At 46.0% G+C, this 13,979-nt stretch overlaps 1 protein-coding gene across 1 annotated transcript in view; it reads left to right on the top strand.

Annotated features, from left to right (window-relative positions):
* LOC104617285 (nucleotide exchange factor SIL1-like) overlaps window positions 1-13,979 on the top strand; it is a gene marked incomplete at its 3' end in the record, with an annotated part of 40,293 nt that overhangs the window by 2,357 nt on the left and 23,957 nt on the right. Inside the window, exon 2 of the mRNA XM_010282555.1 lies at window positions 1,007-1,142. Within this exon, the coding sequence (XP_010280857.1) occupies window positions 1,007-1,142 (136 nt within the window). The remainder of the gene's footprint in view (window positions 1-1,006; window positions 1,143-13,979) is intronic.

Below are 13,979 nucleotides of genomic sequence, written 5' to 3' on the forward strand. Positions count from 1 at the left end.
ATTCAGTGGTGGTGTTCTTGGCGATATCAGAACCTGATAATACTCTTTGCAGCAGAAAGTAAGCTGTCTGAACGATTAGTTTGGACCAGCTTATCTGTTCCTGTGAAAACCAGAATAGCACAGACCTGCTTCCTGAGCAGCTAATAGCCTGGTGTGAGATAGTACGAGGTTGTTACTGACTACACACTCGCAGCGATTTTATCCATTGCAGTTTTACATGACTCCCACCAGCTCTCTAGGGAGACTTGCCAGTGAACAGCGAGGTTTCCCTCGCTGCAAGGATTTTTTTTTCCTGCTTTTCCTCCTCATTTTTTCCTTTGCGTAATGTCATATGGCTCGTGCTAAATGATCTACCACACCTCTGCCATTCGCGTGCTGCTCTTGCAGTGTAGGTGGTGATTAAATTGCTGCCTCATTGTTTTAAAAGACTTGGAGGACACTGGGAATGGGTGGAGAAAAGGATGCTCGTGGTTTTATCGTGTGGGCAATTCGATGTGTTTTCCCTGTGTCCTATTTTGGAAATAGCTGAACTATTTTAGCTGAAATCTTCTCCACGCCTGAAATAAGTGCATTTAAGAAAAAAACCACCAAAAACCAATGCTTGAGGCGTTCCACTCGCGTGGAAAATTTCAGCTGAAAAAGTTAAGTTTGACATATTTTTAGGCAAGGGAAAACAGGGTCTTACGACGTTACACAACCCTAATAATAGTCAGGGCTTCTGGCTCTGACTGTAATACAGGTGAGGCTCTGCAAAAGCTTGTTTTAAACCTGCAGCCTGCACTGGAATAGGAAATAAACTGCGTTGCTTTGTTCAGCACAAATGTCATGCTAGTTATGCATGTTTAACCTTTAATATACTTTAAATCTAAATTTAACCATGTGGAAAGAATCTCGGATGTCAAAAAAAAAAAAAATCTGCTGGCGAGGGAAAAAATTTTGTATTCTCAGCCGGCACTAAATTACCCAGATGCAATTGCTAATGAGCTGAATCTCTTCTATCCAAAAGGAGTTTGCCCTTACAAAAATAGAAGAGAGCGACATAAAAGATGACAGCGGGAAAGAGCTGATGACAGAAGATGATGCTGATCCTGAAGACCTGGAAGTGTTTTACCCCACACATCAGTGGCAAACCATCCGTCCAGGTAACACGCCGATGACTAATTATAGCGTCCCTCTGAAACCCCACCTGACAGCACTGACAGACGCCTTGCAGAAACTCAAAATACTTGTTTGTTCCCATGACAATATATTCCTTCGCCGGTGTTCAGACAAAGAGGTACGGGCCCAGTGGCCCAGCACAGCCCACCATCACCGAACTGGCTGGCAATGGGAGCGGTTGCTGAAGTGCTTTCAGTTCTGGAGCAGGTCGAGTGGGCTGCCAGTCACATTGCAGGTGCTGATGTGTCTCTGTCACTAGCTCAAAAGCCCTTTCTCTCTTTGTACACTTGTCAAGGGACAGATTTTATAACATTTGCTGCCATGCGGTATCCCAGGTCTGCTGTGCGCCGGTGTGGGCTGGTGAAATGCTGCTCAGTGGCAATCTGATTAAGGATCGTCAATGTAACACTACACAGCTTTTTAACAATGGGTTTTTCTGTTCTTGGCTGTTTGAAATCCAGCTTTTATCCCTATTCGTACATCCCACAAAAAAAATCTCTTCCCCTTTTTTTGGCTTGGTATCTTTTATTAGATGTGTGTGGGACACGTATGGTGAGAAAACACCAACTGAGCAGGCTGGCTTCGCTGCAAAAACCTGTGTGCTGGGAAAGGCTCTGGAGAGGATAAGCCCATTTAAACACACACACAGATGCATGTGTGCACACATTTTTCAGCGATTAGGATGATCAGTAAGCCTGCCTCTGGGGTCTTGGACAAGGTATTTAATCCACTTGTGCTTTGGTGTCCTCATGTATATGCAGGTGTAATACCTTCCCACCTCAGAAGGGTGAACTAAGTAGTAATTAATTTTTATAAAGTGCTCTGAATTTAAAAGAGCTTTATCCTGTGCTCAGTATTATTATTGAATGAATAAACATGGGATCCATTTGTCTTGAAATTTCTGCCAGATATAGCAGAATGACTTTCCCAAATGTAAATCTTTGTATAACATAAACGTCTAGCAAAAGCCCCTAGATTTCACAGAGCTGCAATATATACTTATATTCCATTTTTGTACTATTATGTATGGAAGGTGTGTGGTGTCCCTGCTTAGTATTCAGACTGGCGGATCCCCACTACCCTTGTTGAAGCAGAATATGTATATACTTGCAGTCATTATAAACATCGTTGCTGGTTTTGTTCAGAAGCACCTTCTCCATTGCTCGGGTGTCTTGCTGCACGTTTTTTTTATAGCAATTCCATGTTAGGCATGTGCAGTGAAGGGCTTGTGGAAGTGGGGAGCTTGTCAGCATTCACAGAGGAGAAAAATTTTAGTTACTTTTGTGAAAGGCTTAAATGGTGTCCTGTTTCATTGTCTGGTGGCTACGGATCCTCATTCCAGGTGTGCATGCAGATTTGGATAGAAACATGTCAGAAAGAGGAGTCTTCCTTGGTTTCCCGGTGCCAGCCTGGGTTTTTGTCTCCTGTGGGTTTCTTTGAAGTGAAATCCTGTGCATGGACTGTGACTTGCACTTTTAGCACAGGTATTACCCGAAGTACATGTATTACCAAAACAAGGGAACCTGCTGCCTCCACAAGCCCATCCTTGTGGCCTCTGACCTTGAGGGTTTCCCCCTTGCTAGCCCTGGTCTGTGCTGGGGAGAGTGTTCACCCCCAGGACGAGGGAAGCAGCCAGCGTGGATGTGCGAGGGATGTGCCCTTCAGTCCTTTAGCAGAGGTGCACGTGTTGGCAGCATGTCTAATCCGGTGGTTCTGCATCTTCCCACGTTTTCCGATGTGATTTCACTTGCGCGTAGCCAAGCGGAGTCCTAGCTGGCTGGCGTTAGCCCAGCACGGACCAAAGTGAACTGCAGCACCGTGCTCAGCAGTTTGCTTTCTGCTGCCCGTCTCTCCGGGATGCCCCCACACCATCTTCTGTTGTATCCCTGCAGCAAATGGGGCCAGTCGCTCCTGGGGAAGCAAATGTTTTGATTTGAAATTTGGATCTTTAATTTTGCATAGTGGAGGGGAGCTCAGAGTTGCATTTCTCCCAACTGCACTCTTGTTTCATCTCGTTCCTGTTCTGAGCTCAACAGAGGATTTTGACACTTCTGTCCAGTCCTACAGCTGCTCATCTTTTATACATGTATTTCCAGTTTTACTCTGCTGTTTTTCTAGTTCCCTGTTGCTAATTGCATCAAACCACATTTCCACCGAGACTGCAGCAGTGTCATCAACCTGTAACCTGTCAAATCCCTCCACCAGATTCAATTGTTACTGTATATGTGACGCTGCTTTGTGCGGTTGTTCCTTCGCTGCCTACCGTGTGAGCCGGATTTTGATCAAATGCTTTCTTGCACGTTGAGCACGCTTCAAGCTGCTGGAGATAGCTGGATGCAAACACAGAGAGACAGTTACCCTAAGAGCTCTGCCGCCTGTGATCTGGGAGCAAGGAGATCAGTTGTCTCTTCTGCCAACCAGCTGGGAAGGTGACAGGCTGTGGGAAGGTTGATGAGACTTCACAAAGTCCTTTAACACTTTGTTAGGCATCGCTTCTTTCTCACTTGGCACTAAATAGTGCACCAAGCGTGGCTGGGTTAGACAGAAAGGATGTGTGCGCCTTGGAAAGTCTCCCAGTGCCTCCATTATTTTACTTTTTTTGGTATCATCTGAGGAAACGATGAAGACATCTGCAGGGCTTTTCGCTCTGTTCTTGGTTGGCATCCATAGGAACTTGCAGGCTATTTGGGTTTAAACGAGGGGGATTGCAATGTCCTCTGGATGTTCACGCCCGTGGTCAGATCATTTCTCATGGTCACACATCTGTTCCTCCACAAGCGCAGAATTTTTTTGAAGTTGTGCTTCCTCTGATGTCTTTTTTCCTTTCTGACTGCGTTTTTACCAGGTACCCTTGTGAGTTGGAAGCTCTCTGGAGAAACATAGTAGAGGTGACCTGCTTTTGTTGCCGCTCTACATGGAGGTGACTCTGTCAGCACACACCAACACCCTACCGCTTTTCAAGGTGATCTTGCCTGATGGTTATGGCAACCAAAGGCTGATCCTTAGTCTTTGGGATGGCAGAGATGAATGGAAGGATTGGATGGTGTTGATGGTGTTCTTCGTCAATTTGACAGTTTTCTTGGGGATTCTGTATATAAAAGCATTTCTTCCACGTTTCCAGGTGACCTCAAATCTGCCACGCAACATCCTAGAGCACATGAATGCTTCATTTCCTGGGAATTACCTACTTTTGTTATTTGGGCACTTTGTTTCCCTCTGTCAATCATCACCAGGAATGCTGAAAGTCAGGTTGCTCTGACCATTTAATCACATCACCGAGCAGCAGATTTTCCACCCAACGTTAGGGTCAGAAGTGGCTCCTCTGAGAAGACATTGCTGTGAAGATTAAGAAAAGGAATGTAAGAGGCAGCAGTTTAACAGGGAAGGAAAAAGGGGTTTACTCGTCATCTCCTTAGCAGTGACCAGTGCTGTGGGAGCCCGGGCTGCAGACAGGCTCTGCCCACCTCTGTGGCAGCAGCACTTTCCTGCTCCCTGATGCTGGCAAGTTTCTCAGCTGACAGTTTGAAGTTGGGAATTAACGTGCCCAGTTTCCAAATCCAGGTGGGCCAAGCTAGAGCCTCATCTTCCCGAAATATCAAAATATGTGCAATCTACTCTGAATGCTTTCCGTTTGAGAGGAGCCAGCAGTGGGGCACAGAAAAACTTCCTTGGTCCAGAGCAGCTCCCTGCAGGCCGGAGAAATGGCGCAAACTCTTGCACTGGTGACTGAAATGTTGCAGCATTGGCTCTCTCTCAGTATCTAGCCGGGCAGAGCATGCGAGACAAGGGCTCAGCTGGCCTGTACCTTTAGTTGTGGTTAAACTTCTGGCTTGCAGAGCTCTGTGCTGATACCTGCAGTTACTCTGTAGCGTTTCTACTGTCCAGAGTCATTTTCCTAAGTGCCTAATTATATTGCAGTTAAAAAATAAGAAGCCATGACTGCCGCTGTTGATCAAACTGCCAGAGCGAAGTTGATGTGAGCACGCTGTTGTTGCTGCTTCTGCAAAGATGAAACCATCTTACGTTCAGCGGGGAGCTGATGATACATTGCTTAGCATTTAAATGTCTTGTGGGTGAAGCTTCCAAGGGTCCTCGGGCTGCTTTCTCTGTCAGTAGCTATCTTTGCTGTTCGTACTCGTCTCAGGTCTTCCCCTGTCTCATTTGGTGCACAAACAAGGTTTTGCGCATATGGGAACACAGTTCTCGAAGAAAACGTTCGTGTTGGGGAGATAATTTCAGAAGCTGCTTTGAAGGACTTGCTGTGGTGTTGCTAGAAGGAGCAGGACTCTGGATGGGGAATAACTCAGTCCAGTTTCATTGCCAATCTTTGTCTTTCAAGAGATTTCAGTGGCCGAATGGGCCAGCACTGCTATAAGCCAAAAAGAAGTTTTTTAAAGCTGGGAGGAGAAGGTAATGGCAGGAGGGATCCCTTTGGCTCAGGAGTCCTGTGCCAGGGCCTGCCCCCAGCCCATGTGGGTGATGTGGTGGCCGGCGAGGATTTCCTTAAACCTTTTCAGTGGGTATCTTCCTCCTGCCGTTCACCAGGATGTCTTGAGCTGCACCGGCTCCTGCTAATTGCTTTGCTGAATTAATGAATCTGTCCGAACCGTTGCCTTCTGGGTGACCTAGACCTAACTCAAACAGTTGTGTGCAGGTCTCTGAAATATTTATGTCAGCACGGGCAAGAGAGGGCTGTGAAATGTGGCACTAAACCACCAGGGTATGCTTATTTTTGCAAAGCTTGACGGATGTAATCCAGGAAATAGGAGCGTCATCAGATCAACACAGATTTGCGTGAAGAGGGAAGACAAATGGGATTTTAAAAACCTCATTTATTCCAGATGAAATGCTTATTGTCCAGGTTTTTTTAATAAAATAACTTGTTACTGATGTGCAGAAGGGGGGGGGGGGGGGGAAAATCTTGACTGTGGAATTATTGTAATCTTCTCTGGCTAGCAACAGCGAGAACTGCAGGGTGATTACAACTGATAGGAAAGCCCGGGCAGTCTCGAGAACAATTGCAAACATTCAGTGCTCGGAGGTAGAGTTATGGCCACTAGTAGCTCTCCCTCTGCTTGTTTTCCATCTGACCTCTCACATACGAGGCTTTTGATATGTTAAATGTATCTTGTGCCTGTCCTCCTGTTTATTACTGTGTGCCTTCATGTCCTCCTCTCTCAGCTTCCCCGCCTGCATGGGCTTTCTTTGACTTCTCACCTTGGTGTCACAGCTCTCCCTAATGCTTGTGCTTAATTCCTCCTTACACTGAAAGTCTTCTCTGGCAAAAGTGTGAGGGCTGAAGCTTCACATGCTGCTTCTGGCTCTGGTGTGGGGCACTGGAGGGCAGACATGTAAAATAGAGCAAATTCTCTGTGCCTTACTCCTGCTGCATGTAAGAGGGATAGCAGAGTTTCCCTGCCTGTTGTTGGTAAGAGGGCAGGATTGGGACTGCTCGAGAGATGCTCGGAGAGTGTGCAGTCAGGAGGTATCTCAAACCTCTATTTGAGTAGGGTGTGTTTGAAGGATGCCAGCTTTTGGACGTGGCAATACTGTCTGTACGAGCGTCTTTCCCTCCGACTCAGCTGTGCAGATGAGGGCAGTGCTGTTACCTGTCTCCAGCCTTGCTCTGCATTATCCGCTTGGACTTTCTTTACCGGCAGGTTCCTGGAGCTGGAAAGTCAGAGGGCTCCCACTGGGGATGCACACCTGGTCCTTGTCAAGCTGTCTCTTCAATGTGTAGACAAGGGCTGCATGGTGAGCACTGCGGGGTGAGCAGGACGGCTTCCCGGCTGCAGGGCGGACACGGGCTGGCTGGCCCTGGCGCTGTGAGCTGCTGCCAGCATCCCGACAAGATGCTGGTGTAGGTGATGCTGGGAGTGTCGTAGCCTTGGACCGTATAGTCAAAACACTCATGAAACAGTTGTGAGTGTTAGTGGGCTGGGCCCTTAGGCACAAAACTGACCTTTTCCAGGAGAGGACAGAGCTGCAGACCCTTTGTCATTCACACTAAGAAATGGGAAAACGTAGCAAATAACAGAAATTTACAGGCCAGTGACTGAATGTGCACATAAAAAAAAGACTCCCACGTTACAAAAAAGACTCTCCTCCTCTAATTTGACAAGTGTAGTAATGCAGTTTTGATTATATATTTCATAGCATGTTGTAAATGCAGTATATATATATTTAAATTTTAATAATGTGAGACCTTAGAACTGTATAGCTCCTGGTACTAAATAATTCCTGGAACTGGGCAGAAATGGGCTCCACACTTAACTTGCAGGTTTTAATTAAGCTGAGTCGCAGGAGTTGGTGGCAGTGCCCGGTCCCAGTGCAGCACAGCTCGGAGCGGTGGGCCAGGTGGGAAGCTGCCGTTCAGTGGAGCATGTTCAGTGTGGCCAGGGACCGGTCTGGCTCACAGGGTTATTTTCCTGTCTTTCCTATCTGCTTCTCCACCACCTGGGAAGTTTTGTAGCTGTTGTTTTCCCAGCATGTCTGTGAGGGTGTCGGGTTTAGTATTGGTGAAGTGAACCAGGAGCCAATTTTTCCTCCCCACCAAACCCAGATAAAAGTTCCAGTTGTTTTCAGTCACTTCAAGAACTGCTGGTATCCTGGCAGCAGCAGTTTTGGTGAGAAAAACCCCTCAAAATTTGCTACTTGGATTGCTCAGGTTTAGGAGCAGATCGGGGCTGAGATGGGCTTTTGGTGAATCAGGGTGAATGCTGTCCCTTACTGGCTATGGTGTTACTGGTTTCATTAAGTAAGTCGATTATACAAAGTCTTCTGCGGTGATGCATGTACCGCCAAAAACTAATTGCGCTTCTGAGCAGCCGAGATAAAAGTTTGCAGCTTCTCTAACACATAGCCATGGGCTTGGATGTGAGGCATAACTGAAACAAGGGCGTAATGATGTACTTTCACGTGAGACATTCCATGACTCCTGCTAGCTGTGTGTATGACTCCATGCCCCACAGTCTTTACAGGTTAGTTATAAACTGGTTGTGAACTAGATGATGGAGGTGTTTGAGAGTCAAGCGTCTTTTTTTGTGCAATGAGAGGAAGCTAGGCTGCATTTTTCAAAATATTTTTGAACTTAGCTTTAATGATGCTCTAACTGGTATTGTTATAATGTAAGTGTAGCATTGGTGAAGAGATTAAGTGTATCGGCTGTGTAGTAGATGTAAGCAGTGGGAATCATTCACATGGTTAAATTTACATTGTTTGGAGCAGAAGAAGTGCTTTGAAAGGAGGGAGACTGTTTCCCAGAGAGGACATCTCTCATCTCTCTCTTTTATCTTCTTTCTGCCAAACCAGGGATGCTATGAGCATGTGAGCTGCTAAGAGATGCTTAAATGTGTGCTGGGTGATGAGGAATATCTTGCTATGGTTTTATGTGCAAGCATGCTATATTTTCTGTAGTAACATTAATAACCTTCATGTGACTGTTTAGAAAGATGAACCTCATTAAAGGAGAGGTATTTAATAACGGGCCTATTTTTATCTCTGTCTTTATCTCACAGTCTGCGCATTTATTTCAAGCTTGTAACAGTGCTTTGGAAGAAAAATGTTTTCTCTCCTGGAAAATATTTTGGGAGTGCATCAAGCCTTGGTTATCTTGAATTTCCAGTCTGAGTATCTCCCATCTTCCTTCCAGAGCAAGCAAGCCAAACCAGGACCTTGGCTCCCACAGTTGTATCAGGTGTTACAGGAAAGCGTTTTTTAAAAAGTGTGACTTGGGTTCCAGGGTCACTTAAATGGTTCTGTGGGTTTGACCAAACATAATCAGAGCAACTCCCTTACACTCCAGGTGCCTGATGTTGTTTTGCGAGATGAGCCTTCCAAGCATTGCAACACATGCTTATTTAGTCACAGGTCGGACCTCTATCCCCGTGAAACCCTGGAGGTTGCTTAGTGGCCATGAAAGCGTTTGAATTCACCAAAGCACCATCATGGATGCTGGATCAGACATATGATGATGAGACAAATCATCCGGCGCCCGCTGCAGCCGTTCGGTGGAGAGGCTGCTGCAAGGGAAGCCTCCTTGTGCCAGCAGAGCTCAGGACCTCCTGATCCCCTTGTGAGGCCATCCTTCTCTCTCCTTGGGTGACAGAAGGCTCCCAGAGCAACTGTTTTCCTGGTTTGGGAATTATTTTCCCAGGCTGTGGCATGATGGCAGAGCACTGTAGCTCGTGGGGCTGCAGGACGTGTTTGACCATGCGCCCTTGGAGAGGTTATCAGTTAGCTCTAGAGATCGGGCCTTCCTGCAGAGTTGATTTTGTTTTTCTACATTTGCAATTTTATTATGTAATTTCATAAATTAATCTTTGACCTATTAATATAATGCAGACATTGTGTTTTCAGGCTGCTTTCCTGTATTTTATCTCATTTGCTGGCTGAGGTTGGCTGTGATGGATGCAGGTGGTCTGCCTTGTCCCCACAGGGATGCACCATCTTTTCAGTTCCTTCCATATCCATCCTTTAGCATCGCTGGCTCCGCATCCAGAGTGCTTGCCTTCATTGAACATTTCTTGGAGCAGAAGTGCTGCTTAGCCCACGCAGAACTACAGTGCCATACAGCCTGTGGCCAGAATGACCATTTCTGAACCTTTTCCCAAGACACGTATGTGGCTGTATGCCCTGGGAGCTTGTGGTCCCTGGTGTGTGTTTGACAGTTGTTAAAAAAACACCTGGCTCTGGGAGCTAAACCCTCCTTTTCTTTGGTGTTGTCTAGATCCTGTACATCACTAAAACACAGTTTCACAGTGTTATCTTTTTATAATTAGGAAGAAGGTATTTTTCCCCACCGTTTTGCTCTGGCTGTTCCTTCCTGCAGTCTCCCCCATGGGCTGTATGTACGCCAAGACCCCACTTACTAAATTTTCTACAAAAATGAATTTAGGTGGGTGAGCACAAAGTCAGATTTTTTGAGGGGCAGTCAGCACACAGTCAAATGGCTCCTGTGAGGAATATTTCACCCTGGCCCTTCACAATTCATGCCTGCAAACTAGTGCTCTTACTCAGATGTGGCTGCAGCTATTTTTATTTATTTATTTTCCCCATATATTTATTTATAGAGTCACACTAGCAACAGATGCTCTTTTTTCGACAACCCCTTTTCAGAGCCATGTTCTGCCTTCTCCATTCTGGCTTAAAAGCACCTTGCTCTTCTGGGGAAAACTCTGAATATCCATCATGCTGTCCTGATTTAGTGAGTTGTTTTCTCTGATCTCTGCCCTCCATTCATTTTAGAATCTGCAGTGAGTTTGGGATGTAAATTAAAAAAGCTATTTGATGTTTCTTGAAGTCTAGAAGCTTGTTTTGCGTTTGTTCTTACTTGAACACACACTGAAAGAAATGTCTCTGCTTTACCGAAACATCTTCCTTTAGAATCTCAAGGAAGCTTCTGAGTTAAAAAATAAGTGTGTGTGTATATATGTGTGAGTGTATATACATATATGTTTTTCCAGCTCTGCTTTACCAGCTTGGGAAAGAAATGTAATCTCCTCAGGTCTGTCTTGATGTTTTGGAGAACTAATTTCCATTTATTGCAAGAACTCTTACAACACTATATTCAAGTTTAATTTTTTTATTATGTGTTTACATTTTGGAAGGAGTAAGCGTGGTGGTGTTGGAAATTCTAATTAAGGATAACATGTCTGATTCAAAAGATCTTTCTTCAGTCCAGAGATTCTTTTTCCTCTCTCCTGATTTTCTGCCTGCTCCTTAAGACTGCAGGAAGTTTTGCTTGGGTCATTCGCTTGCAACAGGATGTTATCTGAATACTGAATTAATGGATGCAGGCTGTCACTTGGTATTTCTTCTGTTCTTCTGCTGGAGATCTCCCAGGGTTGCAAAGACCTTGCAAGCGGCAATGGCAATAACAGGAATGTGCCTATGATCCTGCAAAGTAAAAGAAGAAACATTAAGTTGCCTGTCTCTCCTGTCACTGCAGGGTGTGAATAAATAGATCTAATCAACAATTTACATTTTAACCCCAGACCAGGTTTTATTTTTAGGATTTGTCATTCAGCCCAAGCGAAACCTTTCCGTTTGCTGTCTGGTGGTGTTTCTAAAAGCACCTTTAAGTTATCACAGAGACTGTGTTTTAAGATGCATTTACATTTTGATATAATGTGCTGCTTTTCTTATTTGAAACAAAGCCCACCTGTTCTTCATTAATTATACTATCATTTAGCCTGCTAACCAGGTTGCTACTAATTACGGTTATCTCACTGTTCTGCACTCGGTAATATGCAAAAATGATTAAACCTCTCTGTACCTCGATTAACTGGAGCTGTAACGAGGTGGCAAATTGTGAAAGTTTTTACAGGTATCGTGCAGGTATTTACAGACTACACGAAACAAAGCTGGGAGGAGCGGCTGCTGCACCCGATGGGTGTGCTGCCCTTCAGAGGGACCTCGACAGCAAGAACTGAAATAGAAGAAACTGTTTAAACATAGAAAAACCTTTTTTACTGTAGGGTGATCGGACACTCGAGCAGGTCAACTCCACCAGAGAGGTTGTGGAGTCTCCATCCCACGAGACATTTAAAACCCAACTGGACACAGTCTTGGGCAACCTGCTGGAGGTGACTTCGCTTGAGCAGGGGTTGGATAGGGTCATCTCCAGAGATGCCTTCCAACCTCAACCGGTCTGTGACGCTGTATGGCAGTACCTTTTCTTAAGGCAGAGCATCTCATGATGGGCTCCACAGAGAGCTGCAAATCCTGGTGGTGATGCTGACACTTGCTAACGTCAGCTGAAACGTGAACGGATCAAATACGAGAAGAGTTGCTGGGGACCTCTCTGAAAAGAGGCAGCAGAAAGTGATGATGGAGACCAGCTGCTGGGCAGTTGTGAGGCCCAGCAGGGCTGGAGCCAGGAGCCAGAGTCTGGGATAAAGGTTCCCGACAGGACCAGAGCCTTTGCTGGAAGATAAGACAAGATCAGATAAGACTTTTCACCTGAGCCTGTTTTATCATCTTTCCACCCAGTTTGATCCCTTCATGTGCTCTCCAAACTTTGGCATGACATCCTGAAGTGGAAAGGACATGTGCTGAAGGAGGAGCAGAGCGAGGCTGCTGACAGCGGAGAGCGTGTACCTCGCCCTGCCGCCTGTGGGGAAAGCCTGGTTTTGCTGGCAAGCAGGAGAGCAGGAAGAGCTTCCAAATGGAGCTATGCCGTCATAGGTGTTAATGCAACTGCTTTATGAGGAGGAAATGTATTCACTCTCCTTCATCACTCCAACAAAGATCCTCAGGTTAGGTCAAACCACCTACGCTGGCTATTTTTACTGTTTGCTCTCTGCTATACTTGATAAACTGGTTGCTGTGTGGGTTTTTGTTAGGTTTTGAGGTTTTTTTTTTTCTGAAGTGGACTAGAGATGGTTCATGTGATTTTTTTTTTTTTTTGTCCCCTCGCAGTGCAGCTGATGCAGACAGGGGTGGGACAGTAGCATCTTTATACTTGTCAAGTATCCATCCACAACCCAAGGCACTACCCATGTACAGCCTGAGTGTAAAGGTGATTTTCTTGCAGTCTTAGGAATACTACACAAACAGGTAAAACAAGACACTCGATGAAAACCACACTTGAGAAGGATTGTATCCACAGTCTAAAAGCCAGATATGGGGTCAGTGAAGTGCACTTTGCAGTGGTAGCTGAGCTGGGAATCCTGGAAGGGGACATTTCCCACAGTTCTGGCATGAGGAACTGGAAGACCTCTGATTCTCCATGAGGACCTCCCGAAGTGTTGCACAGAGCTTGCTGCAACACCGGGCAGGAGCTCACTGGTGGGGCTGCTCTGCTGTCATAGACTGTGGTGCGGCCCAGCAGCGCTCCTGGGGACTGTGTGGCAGTGATGCTTTTGTGGCTGTTTTTGGCAAGCTTCTGCTCTGAAATGTGGCTGTGGATGAAGGTGCCTTCCTTCAATGTCTGCTCCTTGTCTGCATAGCTTCCATCAGCAGAGGAGGGACAAAAATACTCTCCTGCTGCATCACAGTGAGCCCTGTGGAGCCAGCACACCTGAAAGACAAAGAGACAGTCTGTACTCTCCCGTGCATCGCCTGGGCAGCGCTGGTTTAATCATTTATCCCTGTTCATGCCACCAAAGCTTTATATCTGGTGGAGATGTGTGTGTTTCTGGGGGCTTAACCCCAACTGTGAGCTTGTCAAGTGTCAAGCAGGTTTTGCAACACTGGCAGCCGGGGAGAAAAACTGTTATTAAGTGTGACATGGCACCTTGGATACAGAAAGCATGGGGAGACAATAAATACAGACTTCCATAATGCCATTTTATAGTGTCACTCTTCAGAATTTATTAAGACTTCGTTGCAGCGATGCCTGCAGCTTCTTCTGGTTGAATCAGTAAATACTGTTCATTATCTCCAGCACTTGTTTTGACCAACTGTGTTTAAAAAAAGAAGAAATATTGGAGGCATAGGGGCACCCCAATTACTCTCTTTGGCAGCTGGGTTTTTTGTTGTAAATCCAGCTTTTCTCAGGTTTGCTGCTAGCACCCCAGTCAGTGCTCGTCTGGGTGGATGAACCCAAAATGTGAAGCATTTCTTGATGAGAGCACTGAGAAACTCAAGCACCGAAGACCTGCCTTAATCTCCACAGCTTCCTGCAGGGAGCCTGTGGCAATGGGCGGAGAAGAGCCGTAGCGAGGAGGGATGTGATTGCTGTCTCAGAGCAAGTTTGCATGTCTTGTCATCCCACCCTGGTACCGCTCCAGCGTGTGGACAGTCTTGGACAGGCTGAGGATGGCTGAAGGTGGAGCAGGGTTCATGAGACCTTCCTTGATTACAAAAAGGTGGTTCCT

The sequence above is a fragment of the Phaethon lepturus genome, unplaced genomic scaffold (genome assembly GCF_000687285.1).
Source record: "Phaethon lepturus isolate BGI_N335 unplaced genomic scaffold, ASM68728v1 scaffold39372, whole genome shotgun sequence".
NCBI classification, from domain to species: domain Eukaryota; kingdom Metazoa; phylum Chordata; class Aves; order Phaethontiformes; family Phaethontidae; genus Phaethon; species Phaethon lepturus.